At 35.6% G+C, this 25,003-nt stretch overlaps 1 protein-coding gene across 6 annotated transcripts in view; it reads right to left on the minus strand.

Annotated features, from left to right (window-relative positions):
* The window catches only part of LOC103176098 (ankyrin repeat domain-containing protein SOWAHC-like), a 173,229-nt gene that overhangs the window by 147,024 nt on the left and 1,202 nt on the right, over positions 1–25,003 (minus strand). For all 6 annotated transcript variants that reach the window (XM_007889483.2, XM_007889481.2, XM_007889480.2 and 3 more), the window contains exon 2: positions 23,081–23,142. In XM_007889483.2, coding sequence (XP_007887674.1) covers positions 23,081–23,142 — 62 coding nt within the window. The remainder of the gene's footprint in view (positions 1–23,080; positions 23,143–25,003) is intronic.

Here is a 25,003-nt window from a genome sequence, read left to right on the forward strand (position 1 = left end):
GGGAAGATGTCTCAAGGTGCTTCACAGGATTTACTGTAAAGTGTATTTTGTCGGCAAACATGGCAGCCACTTTGTGCACAGCATTGTCCCACAAACAGCCATGAATGAATGACCAGTTTTATCTGGGCTATTGTTGGCTAGGACCCTGGGAGGGATTCCACAATGACAACAAGAAGGAAAATAACAATTTGGACAGACCAAGGAAAAATTAATTAGAAAAACAACAGGATAGGATTGGTTTTATTTGAATTATTAGAGTTGAAGTAATTAACCAGATGCATAGGCTTGTGCGTTAGAGTGCAAATCACTTTCTTGGTAGATTTGATAGCTGTAACTGGCAAAATAAGTGCTCTATTCAATCATGGTTAAACATTGATGCAGACTGACCTACAGTGCAGTGTTCAAATGCTGCCTTCCAACACAATTCTGATGGATACAAATTTAAAAACACAGCTCCTGACCTGATCTTTAACAAATTTCAATGCAAGCCAGCTTTTTGGAATGAGCATGTTAAATTAGCACTTCCAAAATGGAATCAGTTCACACATCCCACAGAGCACTGCAACACATGTTGTTTGGGGAATATGTGGTGATTCAAGTGTGTGCATGGCATACCTCAACTGTTACACAAACTGCATGTGGTTTGAGGTACCATTCTTGCTCAAATCAATGCCTCTGAAAGAGAGCTCTATGAATAGAATGGAGATTGAAAATGAAGTCTGGAGATTCAAACAAAGTGGACTGAAATTCAAACATTGTGTTCATGGCACCAGACACGTCATGTTTGCACAAGGAGATGTTCACATGTAATTACATTTTTAAAATTATGCATATATATTATGTTATTTTATTTTTCCATTTTTATTTCCTTTCAGTTTCATACTCTGCCAAACCATCCTGTTTCAGTCAAACTGACTATGCGGCCTGAACTATGGCAAAATCAGTGCTGTAGCTACTTCCATCAACCTAACAGGAAGTCAAATCCCCAGTGCGAGATACGTCTCTGTTGTGTCCTCCTATGGTGGGTTAAGCATTTAACTATAACAAAGCACTATACTTAAAAAAAAGCTGAAACACAGTAACATTTGCCTCAAAACAAGAACCACATTTTGAAAATTTATCAGGCTGCGACTCATTCTCTGGCTGGGCATGTGTACCCTAATCAATGTTTTAAAATATATTTTATTAGATCTCATTTTGGACCTAAATCTATCATAATAAACCGTTCCCACATTAAATATTTACCCATTTATTGATGGACCTAATAACTGAATAGTCTTACGGCTGCAGTGTAAACTTCACAAACAGAAGATTACAGTTTTGGGGTACAGTAATTCTCTGCTCAAATCTGCTCCTCACCAAAGAGCTTTTTGAGGAACTGCTACATGGAATTCATCAATACAAACTGCAGAGAATTATGATGAATTTAACAACATTGTGCGTTTTTGTCTATTTCTGTTGTTTTTCTGTTTTGAGGGGGGGGAAAAAACTTTGATACCCATTCAATATAATAGTAGCCAGTTGATAATAGACCTGTTGTTTCCATTATTCCAAGTGGGTCTTATAGAAAACTCAATATGGTGGTCTCAATGAGACTGGTTTAGACTGCTTCAATGCAAAATATGCTCTTTCACATTGGGACAATGTAATCATTTAAATTCAAGCTTTCTTTCAATCAGTTTATTCTGGATTGCTCAGCTCATCTTTAATCCTATATTTGAGCAAATCATAAGTCACTGACTGAAGGCAATTCAAAGACAATTAAAATAAAATAATAATAATAATCCTTGCATTTTATATAGTGCCTTATCATGTCATTTGAGACATTTCAAAGCGCTTCTCAGGGTGCAAGTGTAAAAATTATTTGTTCTAAACAGTAAGAGTATCATATCTGGATAAATAATTTGATGATGTTTACCTTGACAACAGTACCTTTTTTGCTTTAAACTATCTTATTAGTAGATTCCATGTTATTTTTCTCATTAACATTTGAAAGGTTTTCAATGCAAATCTGCTCAATAGAATAATTACTGGATCTACATTTACCCAAACTGGATTTTCTTAGGTGAGAAAGTGACAGCTGGTTGATTGGCTGACAACACACCATTGTTGTGAGTACTGATCAGTGCATGTAGTCCTTCAGGAATTCTAAGCTTTGAGGAATAAGAAATATACACTTCAAATCGGTTGCTAAAGGAAAATGTTAGAATGGCAGCTTCTGTTCAGAAATAAAAACCCTTAATTAGAATTTCTGCACTGCTGGTTCAACATGTTATATCTCTGCAATAAAAATGGGCATTTTATGATATATTGGAAACCTAATCACACTTAACTGCAGAAAAGTGAGCTTAGAAAATCTATGTTAAACAGAGTATATGAAAGAGAAAGAATAAACCTAATAGAGAAGAACACACAAGGTTAATGTTGTTTTCTATATTTTGTATCTGATTAACCGATTAAAATGCTGCTCCTCATAGCACCTCTGGCTTGCTTTTTCTACACTGATCAAATTCAAAACTGTTCCAGAGACCGACAAATCCCTCTGAGTGAAGCTGCCTGTGTTTTCTTAACTGGCTGTTTCCAAAATAGTAAGAGACAGCTTAGCTTTTCACATCTATAAAATTCTATAGCATTGCTGAAAGAAGAGGAAGCACAAGTCAAACCACCTCGTGTTAAGCTGTGAAAAGCAAACCTTTAGTGGAGTAATTACACGCAACACTGCTCTACAACAGATTTGTTAGAGTTGCCTGTTAATGTAAATATGGCTGAGCTTAACATTATTTCTACTAATACAGTACTTTATAATTCTACTCTTTGGAGAGTGGGTTGCTTGTTAATGAATAATGTTTGCATTAGGCACCACCCATCCACCAGTAAATAACCCTCCCAATCATTTGATGCAATGTGCCTTTAAATTTATGTTGACAATCTCCACTAAAACCTAATCAATTTCCTTTTGATGTTCTTACCGAGCTCTCTTTCTAATGACATACGTTCAGCCACAGTAACTATTTGTAACACAGATGTTTCGATATGTAAACAACAAATAATTACAAAGAATAGATTTGGTGATGATACTGGGAAAATATCCGGTACAAATAGACCATAAAATGGACCTTTGTTATACAGAACCTCTGTTGATTTATAAATAAATAATCCTTACATTTGATACAGTAATTCGCTTTTCATATCAGGAGGACATCTCAAAATACTTCACAGAATATAATGGAAAGTGTAGTGACTGTATTTTGTAGGCAAATTATAGTACTGAACTTATGACAGTACTTAACTGCTATGCTACATTAAGTTAAGCGTCATCAAATATTTTTATTTCAGAAAGAATCAAGTATCAATAAAGACTGAAAAACTATGGCAATCCTGAATATTGAGTCACATTCAATTTTAATATGATTTTGGTGAAACAACTGACCTCTCACTGATAAACATTTAAAGCTTCCAAACTAAATGTTCAGGAATCTCACCAAACATTTTAGGATTCACACAAAATCTTTCAGTCGGAAGGGCCATTGGTACACAAACGTTAATAATGTAAATAATAATAATAATCCTTGCATTTGAAATCATGTCATTGAGATGTCTCAAAGCACTTCACAGAATATACTGTAAATATAGTGGATTGACTGTATTTTGTAGGTGAAAATGTGTAAGGATCCACTTTTGCAGTCTCATGTTGCACAGCCTCCGCACTCCTTTTCTCCTGAGATTCTTGACTTCAAATTAGATTGCCAGGATCCCGACCCCCTGCTTGGGACAAGCAACATTTAGCTCTTTAAAATAAATTCTCAAAGCTGTTTGATATTATGGTAGGATTCTGCTATAAACCAAATGTAGAAATTGGAGCCTGACTTTTGCAGATCTAACACAGATGAGAGAAACTTGATAAGACAATCTGCAAATAAAATAGTCAAATTTAAACGTCCTTGAGGGGACTGAGAAGGTACAAATCTCATGAGACTTTGTTGGATACACGTACGTAAACAAGTTCAGTAATGAATCTATGCACAAATTTTAAATGTTTCTGTACATAAACTTGAATCAAATATGATGGTAATAATCCAGCAAAGCACTAGCACATTATTTGCAGATATTTTTATGAAAGCTTACAGGTTACAAATGATAGCCAGCATGGCCTACTTCGAAAGATTGTTTTCAGAAATTATTTTAAGAAAAAAGATAGCTTAATTGTAGTGATCCAGGGGTACTAGATACTAGAGCGCATGTGCACAAACACACACACAGACACACACACACTCATGGAATGATAATACCCACATTCACAGTTACAATGGCTCAAGTTTTCAATCTTAGCCATGCCGAAAGGAGCAAGAGCTGAGCAGAAAACAGTGCCTTCCGTATAGGAAACCTGGAAACATCACAAGGTAAGTTACCCAAGGATGCTTCCACACATGCTGTTGTTATATTAACACTGCCACTAGTGAGCTGCATTAAACAATATCTCATTCATTTTGGCAGGGTTATCAGTTGTACTTGAATTCCAAAATTAAGAACACCACTGTGCATCCACAATCACATACATGTAAGCTGTCAGAGTCCAGGGAGAGTACCCATTGTGTGTGCGATCCACTTCATGCCAGTAAATAATAAGACAGTTTCACAATCTACGTCATAATGCCAAATCTCTTGGTGGGGCGCTGTGCCAGCTCCAGCTAGGTTACTGGAAAGTGCTATTCCAACATCAGGCGCCTATGTAGATACTCTCATTAGAGACTGAGCAGGTAAATTGGAGTGTGATTTGGCTGCTCTACACTTAGATTTTGGCACCTAGTTACTGGCACAAATTCAGCATAAAAATCATACAACTGTATAACAACGCCTCTGTTTACCTAGCAGTAAGCAGGAACCCGGTGTCAGTCAATTGGCGGATTGCTTTTCCGAGAGTCATAATCCCTTATAAAAAATAATAATAATTTGGTCACTCGATTCACGACTGCTTGTGGGACACTGCTGTGCGCAATTGGCTGCCGCATTTCTCCCACAAAATATACAGTCAATTCACTTTACAATATATTCTGTGAGGCGCTTTGAGATGTCTCAAAGACGTGATAAAGCACTATATCAAATGTGAGGATTATTATTATTATAAGGCACACAAGGTCAACTTAAAAGGGTCGCTTACAATTGTAAGGAAGGTCAACTGCAACACTACTCAGTTAGGGAGGATATGTGCCCTTGAAGTGAACTTGGATGGGAAAAAAATAAACATTTACGGAAGGAAGAAGAAATCAAGTGCTACATTTTCTGACATTCCCATTACTGGATAAGGGGCCCTGCGCAATACAGAACTGGTGATTCTTCTAATAATAATAATTAATAATCATTGCATTTGGTTTAGCGCATTTCACTTCAGTAAATGGAAGTGTGTAATTTGAAAGGGACCTTAAATTCTAGAGGGAGCTCTTTTGTTCAAAAAACTTTTAAAATAGAGTCTCATTGAAAGGTGGAATATTTACTCGCTTCTGTCTAACATGCTTCTGGTACCCAGCCTCCTCCTGGATCAAGCTGCTTGATTACTTATCCTATGGGGACAAGTCGAAGCACAGTCATTGTGTTTGTTGCAGACACTACAGCGAAATGTCAAACATTGTCATTGTATTTAGCAGGGACGGCAGCCAGCAAAGTTCTATATTGCCTGAGAATTAAGCTATGCCCCCATTAAACTCGCTAGCATTTATAAATGAAACACAGAGTTAAAACTTCATACTATATCATTGAGTATGACTGACCAGTGAAATGATTGTGCCCATTTATCTCTGAAGAGAAGCAAAATTCAGCTCACGTAAGAACTGGGAATATTAAAACACCATTCAAGCTTGCAACAGCCCTCATTAAGACTAATTAAAACTTAAATTAAAACAAAAATCATTTAATTATGAGTGTTATAAATAGAATATGCAATGGAGGGCAGTGAAACAGGATTTCTATATCCACTCATGAGACAGATCATAATTCACTTGGACCTTTGTCGATCATGAGTTATCTGGTCAGCCTCACTATGGATACAAATAACATTGTTTCTACTGCTTCTGTACCATGGCCACTACATTCTGGTTTTATGTTTCAGATTGTTAATGTCATTGAGCTTATAATTATCACCTAACCAAATTATACCAACGTTTTAACCCAATAAGTAATATGTCAGCATTGAAACAATTTTGTTTAATTAAATTTTTGTTGTTTCTTCCAGATTAGGGTGTTTTGTTTATGGAAATTGCTGGTAGTTTTGCTTCTTTCTAAAGATCTGAAGGCACTGTAAGAAAATGCAACACCCTAGGACCATTAAACAGAGTTAAATAAAGGCATTCTATGCAGCAAATTATTGCATAAGTGTTATTAAAACTATCATTTGATTTGATTTCATATAAAATTAGTAAAAATAGTAATATGAAAATTATAAATTATGCTGCAATGGAGAACAAAAGAATAATACAATGTTATTCATGGTTAATTCTACATTGGCAGCTCCCATAACTAATTCTGCTTGATTTAATCACAAAACAGGAACAAGGACATAAAATGTTATATTTTTAGTGTGCCCTTTCAACATTAACCAGAGCCCTAAGATTTGTGTCATGTGGCTATCTACTTTGACATAACTGCATGTCATCAAATTATAGAATATTCACAATAAGGCTGCTAATCATTGTGTGCATCTCATGTGGTGATTTGTTAACTGGATGTTGTGTCAGAATGTCTCCCTCAGGATCTTAAATATACTGCCAGAAACCGAGAACCAGGCATACTGAGTAATTGAAGCAGCTAGTATTTTCTTCTGCATTTCTTCTTGAACCAGTAAGATAAAATTGGTCATTCACATCATGGCTGCTGTGCAACATTGCTGTGTGTAAGTAGGCTGCTGTGTTCACCTACAAAATACAGTCACTACACTTTACTGAAATGTACTTTGAGCTATCTTGATGATGTTAAAGCACAATATGAAACGCAGGATTATTATTAATAATAATTATCTGAAACCCAGCCAATTCTATTCACATATATTAGCTCAATGAAACATAAGAGTAATAGATAAATAACAGTACTAATTAAACTCCAGAGAGCTCCTTAGTGCAGATTGCTAAGGACAGATAAAACCATTATCATTTGGGCAGCTAGATGACTTCCAGTTCCTTCATTAAAACAAGTTAAAAGCAAAACATTTTTTGTCATCTTTCTCTATTTTCTTGAAGGGACAGACTCTTTCTAGAGCACAGTTCCTTGGGTGTTGAGAACCTTGGTGACTCATCCAAGTGGTCATTCCTCAAAGAAGAAACTGAACAGCTAGTGTCAAAAGACTATTTAATCACGGTCTGCCCATCCCAATCAACATGCTTGTACTGGCCACTTGTTAGCAGGAATATTGGTACTTCAATATTACAATATTCCCTACACAATGAGTTCCCGATTTTGATAGGATGACAAGATAAAACGTCAACCAGAAACAATGAACATCCCCACATAGATGGAAGGATTCAGACGATAAAGTTACTTGGCTCAGTTCTTGCACAACTGTTAGTAAATACTTTAAAGTATGCCCAGGGATAGATGGTCAGCTAAAAACAGGAAGATTTGGGAGTGCATATATATTGGGGATGGGGAATGGAACTCATGTCAATACTGCCCAAGTACTGTGCCCCACATTTCAGATTCCAACCTTACAAATTATAGTGCAGAAAATGGTGGGAGGGATCTCTAACACTCCATGCTAACCAATATAGATGCTAGTCTTCGATATGGATAATCATGTATGTCAGCAACTGGCAGCTGTTTTAGAGTACAGTAATCACAAGTTTACTGGAGAATAGATTTACAACGGGAAGGCCCTTGGGCTTATCCTTTAGAACCCAGTACAAATTATCAGTCCTTCGGAGCTTTAATTAACCATCAGGGTTGATCCGTGAGGCGTTCATCCTCAATGCAGTTACCTTTGGCTACACAGTTTTCCCACCCAACAGACAAAATGAAAGTTTAAATTCTTTCACTTCAATTGAGATCATAGTCAAGGAAACTGACTCCCAATGCAATATTGTGGTGGTGGTGGTGGGGGGGGGGTGGTAGGGGACGACGACGTAGTCAGAGGTACATCTTTCAGATGAGACATTAAACCAAGGTCTCGCCTGCCTGTTCAGGCAGACGTAAAAAGATCTCTTTGGCACTATTCGGAAAGAGAAGGGAGTTTCTCCCAATGTTCTGGCCAACATGCCCCCAGATAAAATTGGTCATTCATGCCATGGCTGTTTCTGGACCATTGCTGCCCCAGTTGGCTGCCACATTCGCTTGCAAAAAGAACAGTTATGACACTTTACAGAAATGTTGCAAAGCGCTTAAAGGTGTTCTTGATGTTATAGGTGCTAAACCAAATGCAAGGATTATTAGTAACATATAGGAAAATGCTGCTACTTTATCATTTTAATAATGCATTGTTAAGATAACAGAATTTAGCATATTCCCTATGGTTTTCGAAACAGATTAACTACACTCTTGATTATCATGTTGCATGCATTTTCCAATTACCAGGCATAGAAATGCAACTCAGGCAATATTTTAAAATTCAGAACCAACTATGCGTAGTGGTTTTTCAGCGGTGCTTTTTTAACTTAAGTACTGGAACGCTCAAATAACTCTTTAAAAAGAAACTGTACCGTACAAATTTGCAGTAATAAGTTCATATGCCATAATCAGCAATGTCAACTTGGATGTACAAATAAATACTTTTGGTATAATTTTGTACTTTATCATCTGATGTATGGAAATATACATGATCATACTCTGTAAAAACAGATCATCATAAATAATATCACTATAATGTAATGCAGGAAGTATACAAGCACCATTTACTGAATCACATACAGCCAAAGTAGTAATTTTGCTACAACTATATTTTAAACTCAAGGCACTTCTGACTCCAACATGCATTACAGGCTTCAGTCTAGTAATCACTCTGGAGTCAGAATGTCTATTGGTCATCAGCCTATAATTTACAATATTCTTTAACAAAATACAATATTTTTCAGTCGGAAAATCTATTTTACCTAGAAATTACCCACCAATGAAAAATATTACTTAAAATATATTTGAACCAAATAGAAAAAATGCCCGTTCAGGCAACATAAAATAGGCTAACTAATCACGTTAAAAGAACATACATGTTTTGCCATTGTTTTTATGCAAATACATTGCATTAAAGAAGCTCATCCCTCAGAATGACAAAATTATACATTTTATGATGAAAGATCACACTCAAAATATTAAGTTGTCTGTTTTCTTCAGATTTTGTTTAACCCAGATTTGCACCATTCTTAAGTTTTAACTAACAAATATGTAGCCGGGAATTACTTTTTTTTGTCATTTCCTGATGTGAAATAATTTTGCTGAAACTTTACTGAATGTTGTTTAAATATCACCATTAATTCAAAAGCTGTCATCTTTCTAAAGGATTCGATAATATTTGAAGGAATTTGCAGCTTTGGAGCTTTAATAGGAAACTCAATCCTATACCTAGCAGGCAGATTCACTGCAGATTTTTTTTCAACAATTACATTTGCAGCCTTGGCAAGACAACACTGGTGACTACTAAGAGAAACAAAAATAGTACATCAATTTTGTGAGTGATTTTCTGAAGTTGAGATAGAAGTATATTTTGGCAGAGTGAAAGAAACTTTACTGAGCATTTAGCCTGCACTGTAACTGCTGCCCAAAATGGAAAGTCTTCCATTTCCAGGCAATTACATTCTCACCTTGACAGAGAACTTGCAGAGCCAAGCTCATCTGCCTTTAATAAGTGAGATTTCCAGATTCTCATCAGACTGCTAGATATAACATTATGAGCTACGTGAACATTCCAAGAAATGTGAAGGAAAATCCTCAGTCCTAGAAGCAATCTAAGGAGACTGAAAAATGAAGAAAATATAAATAAAAAAACAAACCTAGCAAGGAAACCAGTGGTGAACCGCAATAGATGTAAACCAACTTATTGCTGCCATGCCTTTGTCAGTTAATTAAATTCAGACATCCTTTTGTAGTTCATAAGGCAGCAAATATTTTGTTGACTATTTTTCAATGGCATTTGATCTAACATAGGTGAAGCCAACATGCACATTAAAATTTATCTCTGAAAAAAAGTAGAGAAAAACTACATTTATTTCTGTTTGATAATAAAACAACATACTTCAAAAAAGTCATGGATCATTCCTAGATTGGTCATTTGTAAGTAAATAAGTAAAATTCAGTAATAATAAAGAATCCTTGCATTTGATATAGCACCTTATCACATCTTCGAGATGTCTCAAAGTGCTTCATATATTTTGTGGGTGAAATACGGCAGCCAACTGAGCACAGCAGTGTCCCACAAATAGTCATGGATTGAGTGACCAAATTATTATTTATTTTTTCGATGGATTATCCCTGGAAAAGCAATCCGACAGTCGACTAGCAAGCGGGACCTGCTCTCCCCACACACACAGGTAAAACCTACTCCTATAATGGCAACGATTTCAGTTTTAAGCTAAAGTCACAAACCAATGTTTCTCATTGTTTCAAAGCTGTCACTTAACTCAATGGCCTGTTCCTTTGCCCCAGTCGCCAGCTAGGTGGCTTGTATTGGCATGTCTTCATAGAGTCAGTGGTCCAACGGAGTTTGTAATTAGGTTAATGTACAGCACCAGTGCACTCATTATACTGAGCACTCGGAAGACTGCCCTGAAAGAAAGCACGAGTGTGGGGTATTGTGAGAACCTGGTGGCACGGCCAGCCAAGGGATTGGAGGCTCAGCAGGTCCCAATGTCGGTACTGATTTAATATAGCACTCATTTTAAATGTAGGAACCGGAAAAGGATCATGTAGTGAGTAGATTGAATGCTATTTTTGAAATTCAGAGCCTGCAAATTATTTGTGCAGAACATTGTATCCATCAGAATATGATATCATTCTTGTACGTTTTATTTCGTCTTTATAGAAGCAGAGATTGTGGCTTAATACATAAGTCTCAACAACTTCTTTTGCCCAGTTCAGTTGCATGCTGACCAACAGAAATTATTTATGATTTAGCCTTACTTAAATAATCTATAAGGCTAGTTTGTGATGATATTTGTTGCGTATGCTGGGAGTTGTAGTTTGATCGTAGACAAATTCCAGTAGACGCGGGATCAGATTCCAACTCTCAGCATGCACAGCAAGACGTCCTGCCAACCAGAGAAGAGGCCAGTCTCAGAAATTCACGTTCCCTAGGTAACCGTCCTTTGCTGTCAGACCATCACTAACAGAGCAGTCTATAGAGGTTTATTAATTGATTCGAATTGTTGCAATTTAATTTAAATTTTACTCAACCAAATTACTAAAAAAAAAGGTTTCTCCAATCTTATGCAAACTAATACATACACATTCTTCGCCCATGGAAAGCTATATACAAATGTTAAACGACAAAAAATATATGGCAGGAAGCTCAGTAGCTTTGGTTGAGAAGGAGAAAACTGTCCAAACTTAAATGGACAATGTAACAGATGAATTCCAGTTCTCAGTAGCTTAGGAGGTAGCAAAGTACTAAAGCTGCACTCCAAAAGTTTGATTACTCCTCCACTCCAAAGTTTAACGCCACAATTGTGGTTGGCACACTTAAACGTACGCAATAACAAGAGTACTTAATACTTCATCAAGTATGTTAGACGACACCTAACTACACACACATGTAAAACCTACTAATGGCAATGATTTCAGTTTTAAGCTAAAGTCACATACCAATGTTTCTCATTGTATCAAAGCTGTCACTTAACTCAATGGTCTGCTCCTTTGCCCTAGTCGTCAGCTAGATGGCTTGTATTGGCAAGTCTTCATAGACTTTCCTGCCTCCACCCTCAACAGTTGTTCTGACAGACATCAAGTCCTGAATGAGCCTTCATTTTCTCTAACTCAAAACTCGACAAATCTGAAGCAATCCTGCTCCACAACATTTTGTTACGCCACTAGCCACTCTCTCCAGTCTTGACCACTCTGGCCTGATTCATGCCCCTTGCCCACTCCATCTCACAAACAGAGGTAAGCTTTCAGCCAATTTGACATTGCCTTCTGAGATCCCCCTCTCCACCTCGTTCCTAGCTTCTCTGCTTTGAAAACCCAATTAAACACCTATCTCTTTGACCTGGCCTTCAGCTTCCACCCCCATCCTCCACTCCCCATCTCAAGTTCCCACTCCCGGAGTGACTTAACTAGAATGGTGCTAGTGGGGCAGTTGCGCTAGGGCCCACAAGGCTATGGTGGCCCAACTCATTGACGGGGAATGTTATCAGGGTGGAAACATCCCGCCCCCCCATCTTTGAGCCATTTCAGAAATGCTTACCTGTCTCCTGGACTCAAAGTGGTACGATGTACGAACAGTTTTTTTTTCAATTCAGAGGCTCCCCTACTCCTCTTCCGATGACTTCCTGCATTTCACTTTATGATGTGGCTACATCAACCCAGGGAGAGAACATGACTCAATCCCCATTTTGATGTAACAGCATCAAGCATGCGCTTTGCCAGGGAGGGAGAGAACAGAACACGAGGAGACGGAGTGGGAGAAACAGTTCCTATTTTCTTATTTTCCAAGTTGGTAAAGATAAGCAAAATTTTAGATTTCAGAATTGGAAAGGAGCCCCTAACTTGCTCTTACACCAGGGCCCCTTGGGGCCTTGTTACCCCACTGCCACTCTGCCTCTGAAAACTGCTTTTTTTTTTAGACATTCTCCAAATGTGAAGGGCACTATATATATGCAAATGGTTGTTCTTGTAGAAAAAGCACAATTCCAGTGTTGGGGTATTTTTTTAAAGTGCTCTTTCAAGGTACAATACCAATTCTAATAAAGTACATGGAAGCATTTATGTCTTTCAAAACATATATTGACTTAAAATTCGAATCATCATATTTTGTGGATTGTGCGGATTTTTTTCTTTGCATTTTCAGCCCCTCATCCCTCCGACAAGTCATCTTTTTGAGCAACGTGCAGCATGAAAGAAATATTTTATTCCATAAACGTAAATCATTAAAAGGTGTGCACTGATCTCAAAATGACTTTTGGCAACACCTCACAGAACAAACAGCCCCTGCATTAATATTAAAGCTGTTTTATGTGTATATGATATAAACGCTGAAGTAAAAAAACATGAGAGAGCAGGGCTATCTATCACTTACAGTAGGCCCATTTGCAGTCGTCGCATTGAGATAGGGTACTGAATTTTCTAATGATCTGTTCATAAGCAGCAGCATTTCATGACCCAGCAGTGAAGAATGGAAAGCCTCCTGCTATGAGCTGAATGGAACCCTTTAGTTGGCTTCTTGAAGAGCTCATTTTCGCATTACTCAGGCTTCATTATGCTGAATCAATATTCGTTTAGTCACTGAGGTTATTGACATATCTTAAAATAAAAGTATACCCTTCAGCTATTGCACTCATTACAGGTAATTTGTCTTGTCAGGGAGCAGGGAATATTATCGCAGTCTTTCGAGGACTGACAGCCCATGGAAATACCTCCCCATAGTTACAACTGTAAATAATTTTGGGGTAAAATATTGAAAAATCAATGACTGTTTCCTGCAATCTGTCACAAATAAATCAATCATAATCTGCACAGTCAGGGAGTGTGATATAGGGAGGGAAGGGAGCAAATGCAATCTTCCAGTGAAATCTCTCATTTCAAAATCACTTCACATAATGGTGTCATCATTTAAACACTTAACAGTCATTGCAACTGCCGCTCACAGCGTGGAATGGGAAAACCATGAGAAGGAGAAAAGCCATCACTGTTGTATAAACAAACATTTAATTTAAATGGCTTTTGCATTAGCTGGTTGTATAAGTGAGGCCAACTACCTGTCAATATTACATAGCAGTTTTTCTGCTAATCAATTATGTATGGCTCACATGAAGCACATGAACAATTTCACTGCAAATTAGCTCCTGTAGGAACTTAAAGACTTTGATATTCATAGGTTCTATAAAAGCAAAAATTCTACTTAACTGTTTTTGGTAGATACTATGAATATTGTTATTGCCTTACTCTTCTTCACAAAATAAAAATATCTGTAGTGAATATGTGGCATATCAATTTAATCTGATAAGTAATGAATATATGAATTCACAATAGCATTCTATAGAGTCATATGTATCTGAGCTGTATAATAATCCAGTTCATTGTGGAAAAAAAAGCACAGATGACTTGTCTTTCACCTCAAGTCACAGGTTTCAATACCCATAGGAGGAAGATGATGAAAAAACCTCTGTCTGTTGCCGGAGGCCAAATGTATTGGACTGGCGACTATTATGCAGCTACTTAGAGGACTAAAGGTTTTGTGAACAACATGGAACAAAACATTGACAGATACTGCACAGTGCACATACTCAACTCTGCCATGGATTATGGATGTTTCCCTGGNTTTTTTTTGCTTTTTTTCCCCCAAATGATATTTGTCTCTTATGTTCCCTGCTTTCCCACATTTACATATTGCCTTTATATAGTCCGAAAAGGCAAAGTAAAATGTATATAAATGGTGTAGATAAACAAAACTCAGCTATAGCTGCTTCAGAAACTGACTAGAAAGTACATTTCACCCATGAGTAAAATATATGATGTATGTTCACACTTAGTATTTCAGCGTTTTTCCAAATAATTGTACTAGCCATTTCTTTACAAATAAAATAACTGTTCTATGTTAACTTTTCTTGTGATTACAAATGCCTTGCAAACTGTATGAACTCTTTAATCATTAACAAAGTACTATAAAGGTACTATAAATTTATATAAGTATAATTCATGGCAACCTGTGCAATACTACTTTAACTTCTACATAAGTGATTTTCACTGAAGAATCTCAAGTAACATAAAGCAGCATAATTGGAAATAAAGTTGGTAATTATGCCTGCTGTGAATTTTTATGTATAAACTTTTAATCACGTAAGAGGGAAGAAAAAGTTAATTTTTGAAGGGTGCTTTCCATTCTAGACAGAGCCTTTACTAATTGTGGAAATCATCTCATTTGCTTCAGTCTTATGCTGGAGGTCTCATCTGGGAGAGAATCATGCATCCAGGGAGGTGTTGGAGTTCAAAAGACAGGGGGAAGGGAAGCAGCAGTTAACTTCTGATATGGAAGTTTAATTGTTTTGGGTGGAAATAGTTTCTGGAGTGCTGGTTTCGACTTGCTAAATATTTAAATATACAAACAATATAATTTGGGGGTACAGGGTGGCAGAGTAGGATAACGCTTATTACTTCTAACAGGTGAGTTCAAAACCGGGCCCAAACAATGTGCTAAAAGTTGTATCGGTTCACTGGCTCTAAACATGCAATGTGAAATTGTTTGTCTCAACTGTTTCTAATAATCACAGCACACTGTGAGAGAAACCATAAGAATAACTGGTGTGGGAATGAAAGGTCACCCTGATATAAGTTAGAGGTTTTCTGCTGTGGGTGCAACTAACATACATTGCTGGGTGTTAAGCAAGAACAGAATATAACAAGCCTCACAGCATAGCTTAGAAAAGAGCAAACTGTACGCTGCAACTAGATGTGCGATAACGCACATAGGCTAGCACCGACATATTTCACCTTAATGAACACAAAACATCTTAAAATCAGAGCAATAACAGCAGGCTTTTAAGCGGGATAGCAGGATCTTCATTGTTAATACAGCAACATGTTTCAGAACTGGAGATCAGGCTTCTGCCTAGTAATGTGGAAGCGCTACTTCACACAGAGGGTGGTGGACATTTGGAGCAGGCTCCCAAATGAAGCTATCTATGCAAGAGTGCGTTAGACAGATTATTCAGGGAAGAGCGGATCGGCATATATAGACAGGGAGCCTGAATGTGCAGTAACAGTGGTGTGACAGAATACAGCATTGATTAAATAAACTCTTGTGTTGCTAGGGTCTCAGGCCTCCCTTAAAGAGTTTGCTCACCTATCTTCAGGATTCGTGGAGAAATTTTCCAGAATAACTCCCCACCGCATATCAGCCTTGGGATTTCTTGGTTTTCTCTTTATATCTTTTTCTGGAAAGGTGGGGTGGGCGAGGAAGAGATGACACCCGGGTGACCAATAAACAATAAAGATAGTCCAAGTATTGGGTGGGAAGTCGAATGGAAAAGTTCTCCTAAACTTTTCTGCTGTTTCCTTTCTACGTGACTATGTAATTAGAATGCACATCTTCAACTTGTTAATGAACAAATCAGATAATATTGTGTTTGGACAAGTGCCTTATGTTTGAAGTAAACTGATCAGAAATGTATGTCATAATTTGAAGATTCCACAATTATTTGAAAGCTTGTAGTATACTAAAACAATTAGAAAAAAGTGATTATAAAAGGTGAGTTGATATTGTGCAAACCTTTGCAATTTTTCGATACACTTTGCAAATTTTGCAATAAAATAAATGAGACATATGGCCCACCAAAAGTGCAATTGCTTCCCAGCAGTTAGCACACTATAATGGCACTTTTCCAATAGCTACTTTTCTTTCACTTAAACTAATAAAAAAAACTTTTGGAGTCTAATCCCATGAGTCAATGTAAGTCAGAAAAGCACTTTACTTAATTAAAAATTTTAAGTCATTAGCAGACTTACTTTCAGCCTGTAATAATATTCAAGATGCAAGGATTTCAAGCTTATTATATATTGTAGCAATTATTAATTGGCACCTTGAATTCCATGTATAATTAAAAAAAATTCAATAACGACTAGACTCACTTTGCTGATGAAACAGTACATAGATTTTTTTTCCCGTTTCATCAGCAACACTAAGTTTACAGCACTACCCAATCTGGTTACAATATAAAAATAAAACAGATGTTGGATTTGATAAACTGAATATTTAAAATGTGTGAACAAAATGTCATTGAAAACACTTATAAATAATTGGAATGAACAAAGTTAGTCAGTGTAACTTACCAAATAAATGAGAACCAAATCATATGAATATTAATTATTTTTTAAAATAATATTTTGCCAGGTTTCCTCTCAATCCTTACAAATTAAATAACATATTACTATTAATGTGAAATAGTGTCAAAGCCACAGGTTGGGTGAACATTGTAAATGTATTCTTCCATCCCAAATGTAAACCTTTCATTTGATCATGGCTTTTAAAACAGATTGTGACATTTCAATGAACTCGCATAAAACAGCGACATATGTAACAGCCTTTTTGAGACTTTCTCTGATGAAGATCCCCTGTTAAACAAACAAGATTGCTCGTCTCATGGTATTAACAAATGGCACACACGTAGAGATAGCACATCTTTAATTCTCCATCACTGCCTCGGAGTGACCATTTTAAAACAATAGTCAGGTACAAAACCTTAATGGTTGCCTACAATTTCAAATCAACCAGGTACGAGATTCTGACGTAGACATATTCTAAGTAGAATTTTTTTTTCCTTCAGCTTCCAAAAATCGTATTCAATATCGTTTACTATGAATGCACCTGTTGCGCTAAGATGATCACCCAAGAATGTCAAAATATATGTTATCCCCACAAATATCAGTGCGATATGACAAGCCTCAGTTTATTCCACAAGAATGACACACACGTTTTCCTAGTCTGCTCTGTATGTATAAGAATAATACTTGCATTTGATACAGTGTCATATCAGGTCAAGATGTGTAGGTGTTGACAGTCAACCCCACCAACACTGTGCCTCAGCATCAGGCACTGTCAAGCGCTCTGACATGCTACCCTGCATAAAGGCACTATATAACAAGATATATAAATACAAGTTGTTGTTATCGTCTCATAAAGCTTTACACGATATACCGCAGAAGTGGTACAACTGTATTTGTATCCGAAAGTACAATTCTCACATCATATAGATAGGTTATGCTATTTATACTATGATTTTGTTCCTATTAACATTTTTCATGCTTTTTCATTTCTTTTGCATATAATTTGCGTTGATAACTGTATTGATAGTGTTTTAAAGTAACTGTTGAAACAAGGCAATTGCCCATTGAAGACTATGCTACCAGTTAGTAATAGTAATCCTTGCATTACCAGTTAGTGTTTTGACATCTAGCCCCCTCAAGTCTCCATTGGATCACCACAGACCTGACTGGTTTTGTCAAGTGTCTCTCCTTAAGGCCAGTTGAATCCAAGGAAAATTCTGCTTACCTCACTTCTCCCACCAGATATTTTAAACCTTGCACTCATTTTATCATCCTAGAAAGGGTGAAAGGGTGAGTTACAGTATATTCAAACCAAGAAACTTCCAGCTCAACTTCGTTACCTGGGTTATGTAATATGATCAATTTGGTAGAATTGGACTGTCTTCAGTACCAGCTGAACAAACAAAGCAGGGAGCAGGTCAATTCCCATCTCAAAAAGAAGACATGGAGAAAAAAAGGTTGTGCTGAAGAGATCAAAGAGTTCCATGTAAAAAAAATCATCATCATCATCAAAGGTACACGATCCCTGAGGGAGGGTTCGGGGGACTGTGAATTGATATGGACCAAGCTCATCCGGAGACATTGTCATTTTTATGAATTTCTAAATGAAATTTACATTAGTCAGTGACCTGGTCCGTAAGAAGATTACAATTGGTTTGATGTTTTCGTGAATAGGCCTGAACTCATTGCGTTCGGACCTCAATTTCTTGTTAATCAATCATTGGTTTCTGGGAATCTAACTGGAGTGACACTGTAATTTTCAAGACCGAGTTGTACCCTACTTTTTAAATAAAAATGTTATCTCCATTTTTCCAAATTGTGTTTACTATTTTCGTTACTAAGATTAAGGTAATTCATATTTTGAAGGGGAGAATAAGAAGTATAAAGAAAAGTATTATTAATGGGACCAAAACGTTGAAGTCCTCAGTTCTACAAAATATGTATAACTAGGTGTCTTCCATGATGTATATAGAGTTTTAATATGCTTGTATCATTAGAAAGCTAAAAAACAGCCTACAAATATTTTGTAACTCCAAAATAAAATGACAAAAAGAACACAGGACAATATAAAAATCTTTATAAATATAGATGTCTTTATTTGTGAATTGTAAATTTTAAACAGTGCTTAACGTCTTCACTATTACAATATGTAGCATAAAACATCCTAAACTATTAAAAATGGATAAAAGACCATTTTTAGCACTGATAGCACTGGTTCTCAAGTCTTGTGAAACCCAACCAATGAAATTGTTGAAGTCATGCACTCAGATTTTAATGGATGGAGAGAAACATTCCCTGCATATTCCGGGAATTTAAGAGACATAATTCCACGTCATGGATATTTTTGTTAAAATAAATTCACAAACAGAATGGGGATTTGGCTAAACATGAACACACTTCAAATTTTTTTTAAAAAACTTTCTTCCAACAATACGTTCAAAGAGTTACAGCCAATATCTCTGCCTTCATGACATACTCCGACATTTGTTCATGCTGTTAATTAATATAATCACGAACACCTGTTTAGATATTCTACATCTAACCACCGTTATCAATCATAATCCATTTTATATTTAAATATACAGTAAATGATATGACAATAATAATCTTGCTTCTACATAATAATGTCAATACATTTAAACAGGTTGTAAAGCAAACTAAGCTGGAAGATTTTCAACCAAAACTGTGAACTGAAATTAATATAATTAAAAAACACTCAATGCTCTAATATTAATTGAAATGCAACATGGAGTTTTTGATTGAGTCACATAACAGCCCACCAAAATGTATTTTTGTAAATACTGTTAAGAGTATATACATGAATCTTACACCCACAAATAGACATAAGCCAAAAATATTACAAGAACATAAGAATTTGCGAGGCGAAAGAAGACCAAGGTCCACCTAGTCGCCTTCCACTAACCTGGAAGTCGCTTGACATGTTGTGTCCCAAACTATATACAATAACTTGTATTTATTTAGTGCCCTTCATGTTAGGTAGCGTCTTGGAGCACTTAAACTGTATCCCAAGATATTATTTTCCAGCAGAAATCTATCTAATTTGTTCTTGAAACAAACGACATTTCTGCTTCCATTATTATTATTATTATTATTATCGTATATATAATAATAACTTTTTACATTTTGATAATTGGATTTGTTCCAAAACCTGAAATAAATGACTGGATCTGAAAAGATCAAAGAATCGCAGATTTGATCAAAGAACTAGAGTAAATACAGCTAATCCAAGAAGAGTTTTCACTATTCTTGATGAGTCGTTCATTTAATCCATTGATCTTTTATAGCCAAAATGCATTTACAAAATGTTTGTGGAACTAATCTTTGACAATGAATCAGTGCGATAAAGTTAGGATAAAATTAAATAAATGTCAGACAAGTTAAGATGAAGTATATTTAGCATGATGGATATCCTATAGTGATTACAAGGTAGTAATCCCATTAACAGGTTTAGATGATGTCATAACCACAAGAGTGGAGCTCAAGCATTTGACAACCGTCATTTGAACCCCGCAACAAGATTACAACCTTGAAGTCATTTCCATGCATCTATTAGTTTAAAGTTGAATTTCACAAGATAAAGGGGTGCCTTAGTTCTATTTTTTTCGTCACAGTGGATATTACAGCAGATAGCAAGGCCCATAGCATTTCACATAGTTTGATGATGGTTACACTGTTGTGATAATACCACTACCAGTTTATTGAGTGATAACCAAAAATTAATCACTGCAATATATGCTTAATGGACTTGTTCATTTAAGGTTTTGATGGAAAAATATCATCAAGCTCACATTTTTCTACTTAAATACTGTTTACTGAAATGTAGCTGTTAATTTATGTTTCATTCATTTCAATGGCACATTTAAATTTTCAACATAATTTACAAATATTTAATCATTAAATGCCTTCTGCTAAACCCATCTTCTCAATTTAAATCTCATAAATTGCAAACATTAATTATTTTCTTAATACCAACAATTTCCTGTGTTGACATTCAGTGCATAACTGGAGAATTGCAATGTTGGAGGTGCCATCCCTCAGATCATACATTAAACTGTACCAGCCTGTTCAGGTGGATGCTAAAGAACTCACTGCACTATTCAAAAAGAGGGATTCTTCTTGTGTCCTGGGCAATAATCCTTCAAAGAAAGTGGTCACTCACTTCCTGGCTGTTTGTAGAACCTTTTGTATGCAAACTGTCTGTTGTATTTGCTTAAACATACACAATCACTGCTTTGGATAGCAGTTACCTGTACAGCACTTTGAGAAACTGGGATTTTACCAGCACTATATCAAATGCAATGGTTATTGTTTGGATAATTATTATTGCCTTAGGGAATAAGGGGAAAATCTACTCAACCCTAGAAAAGCTTTGACCACGGACTTTTGTACTTTTCCTGAAGATTTGATCTTTTGGATACTTTTAGTTAGAGTAATGCAGGTTCATATCCTTTATATAGTGGTTTGTATGGCTATCTGTAATGAGTATGTGGACCACTTGGGGCTAATTAATATCCTATAGCCAGTAGGGGCTACTTGTAATCGATAGGCAGCTCATTGAGATAAAGGCATTCTTTCTGTCTAATAGTGTCTACTATAGCTGTGATTTGAGGTCAGATTTGGGTTTTAAAAATATGAACTGGTTCCACCCTTACCCTTCTGCACCAGTCAGTGGTATTAACTGTACCTATAATTTGTCATTTCTCTAGTTAGGATGTCCAGTTACTAATTTTGACATGTAACTGAGAGGTAGGAACCCTGAAAGAAGCATTGAATATCAAAGTCTATGTACTTAGATTGTCTGCAAAAGAGCAATATGTGAACTGTTTCCCAAGGAAGCCATTTTTTCACCCATCACTACACAAACATACCCACAAACAGATCCATCTCCAGCTAAACCACACATGTACAAATTATATAGGAAGTAGAAGAGACATCCTTAAAGAGTTGTTTTCAATCCCAACAAAAATATGGATGACAACTCATTCCATTAAACCCTTAGTTAGTTCAAAATGTAGTGTTGTAGTACCAAACTTGGACAATTCATAAAAGTTATGAAAAATATTGTAACTGTCTCTTTGACCTTTAGTTTTCTATTATGTGCTGTAAATTATATGTAATTATCTATTTTCTGACTGACAAACAGGAAACAGAAGTCATAATTTGGGAAGAGATTTAGGCTGTTACTGCAGTACCCAAAACCACAACTCTTTAATCAAACTATACAAGCTGTTATTTCAAAATTATAAAGAACTCTGAAAACGTAAAATCACTACTGTACAACAAAATATTCTTCCAAACAGAATTTTGGTTATTGTTCTTAAGAAAAGCAAAATTACAGTTTCATCATTCCAGAGTTACCAATAATAATGCAAAAAGATTTTTAAAAATGTAGTAATTAAGATTTCAATAGGTACTGTATTTACAAAGTTGATTAATTATTTTTTGTAAATCAAGTATGTCTTTAGAGATGTGTTTTTGATTCCTGAAAGAGTCTCTAATCACTTTGTGATGGAATTTATTCCAAATTATAACTTAATAGTTGTTTGCATTTAAATATGAATCCTTAAAATACTGTAAGTATTGGTAACACTATAATATTGTATACTGTAAATGCTTCCAGTACTGTGTAATGTAACAATGATGTTCAAATGCTAGGAAACCTCAATAACAAAGTTTATCCTCAAAAGTCAAAATAGGATGTTGACATGTTGGGAGTACATCTTTAAATAAAAACACATAAAATAAATATCAATGTAGCAAAAACACTATTCTCATTGATCAACTTATAAAGTTTATATTGCAACAGAATGTTTATTTACATTTGTTTATGCTTATTTACATTTGTTTATGTTTATTTACATTTGTTTACCAAAGCTATACTGTATTTTCAAAACAAATTATACCATGAAGGAAATAGACAAATATGGGGTCACAAATCCACTGCAGCAGCTGTTTTTGGTGACCTATAAATAACATACATTTTAGTTTTAGAGGGATGCTAATAATTTTTTTCAAGGCTGTAGGTTAGCTATTCACACAATACTGCAGACTTGTTAAAACAAAAATTATAATTTGATAACTTGCTTATATTGAACATAAATTAACGGAACAGCCTTACCTCTTCTTCTGTGATAAAACCAACTTTTGAAAGGATATCTTGGAACTGTTTTCGGTTTCTATCTAAAAATAAGATATTAAAAAAATGTTTATTTTATTAAAAAGCTTTCATTGCCAGGAGGATATATGGCAAAGATATTATTTATTGGTTTAATGATAACTAAGGTACTGATAGAACAGTTCAGCCTAGACTGTTTTATTTTTTAACCATCATGCATCCTCCTTTAGCCAGGCTAGGATGGTCTGGACCTTGGTCCATGTTCATCAAAGCGATTATCCTACAGGAGGTGCGAGCCAAGTATGTCAGTCTTAACGCCCACCCCAGCCCCGTCCAAGATGGAGTATCTTGCCATAGCACGGGGCTCCATCTACTGTAGCAGTCCCGCCAAGAAATGATGAAGTTCACTCCAAACAGTGGCAGGCAAACTTGACTGGCAGACACAACTGGCACTCCAACCTACGACTATCTGTTTGTGAGGCAAATACTTTACCACCTGTGCTAGCAGGAACCCTAATAACTATACATCGTTGTTTACAGAATTCCAAGATTTTAAAGGTGCAATTGAACAAGTATAAACATGAGATTAAAAACATTATGATTTCTAGAGGGAAACATCATTTCATTAAAATGTTATCAATGTTGATATCAATGGATGTTTAAAGTGTTACTGATATGCGCCTATAATCTAAGCAGAGAGACTGGAAATAAAGGCATGATGTTACTTAGAGAATACATTTCAGTGGGAAAAGAAAAGGCTTCCATTTCTGTTAACTCTTACCTTTAGGCAAAGATGAAATTGAAACAGTAGTCACACCAATATCCACTTCTAACTAGAAAACATCCTTATTATTTGAGTGTTGCAACAATTGTTGCTCATTTTACAATTTGGGACAGATTTATTTTTTAAAAATACACCCTGGCTATACAAAACAAATCACAACCATTGACAACAGACTTTTTTTCATTTTTAAAGTTATTTTTCCCAATCCATTATCCAGGACTAAAACAACCTGAGAATCAAAGTGACTGCGTCCAAACAATTATAGCGATCCACAAGACTAAAAGAATACTAAAAAATTTAATTTGAATGTGTAGCTTGTACATTAATTTGTTCAGTGATTTTCTATGTGATGTGGAAATTTTGATTTTCTTAAATAGGTAATCTAAACGTTACTACATAATGACTGCAGTATTATACTGAGTTATATAATTATCTTTAAAAGATAATAAATCTCAATAACATTATCTAAAGATAATATGAGAGATTATATAATATATTTTATTAAAAAAACATATTGTGCCAAAATAATTTGTCCCAGCTCATCAATGTGTAAAGTTAGTGTTAAAGTTTTGGAAGAATACACATATTGCTGATTAATGCCAATCATATCTATCCATTTTGTCATGTTTGTCTTGCAAAAATTAATTCACTAGAAACTGTGTGACTCATTGCAAATCTGCATTATTTTACATAAATTTAAGCTTTGTATAATGGTAGGAGCAGACATTTTTGCATCACAGGTTTTCTAATTGAACAGTTAAATGCAACTCTCAATGCCCAAAGCACAAATGGATCTATACTATAACAGAGTTCATATAATTCATAGTTTTAATATTTAAAAATATTAAATACTCAAAGTAAATATTTAACAGATGAAGTAGCAATAGCTAATTATTGATACACCTCAGTACAAGTTTCAGATTTAGAAAATACAAATATTAATATAGCTCTTACATTGCCAATATACAAATTAATATGCAACTATAATGCTACAGTATTTATTTTGGATATTTCTAAATATTCAACTGATTATTAGCAAAATATGCAACACCATGATGTCCACCAAATACTTTGCATTTCTATTGCAACGGTAATAAAACTAGGTTTGTTCTGTTTGACAAGTTCTGCTGTGAGTATTTGCC

This window comes from Callorhinchus milii, unplaced genomic scaffold (genome assembly GCF_018977255.1).
Source record: "Callorhinchus milii isolate IMCB2004 unplaced genomic scaffold, IMCB_Cmil_1.0 Scaffold14, whole genome shotgun sequence".
In the NCBI taxonomy this organism is placed as follows: domain Eukaryota; kingdom Metazoa; phylum Chordata; class Chondrichthyes; order Chimaeriformes; family Callorhinchidae; genus Callorhinchus; species Callorhinchus milii.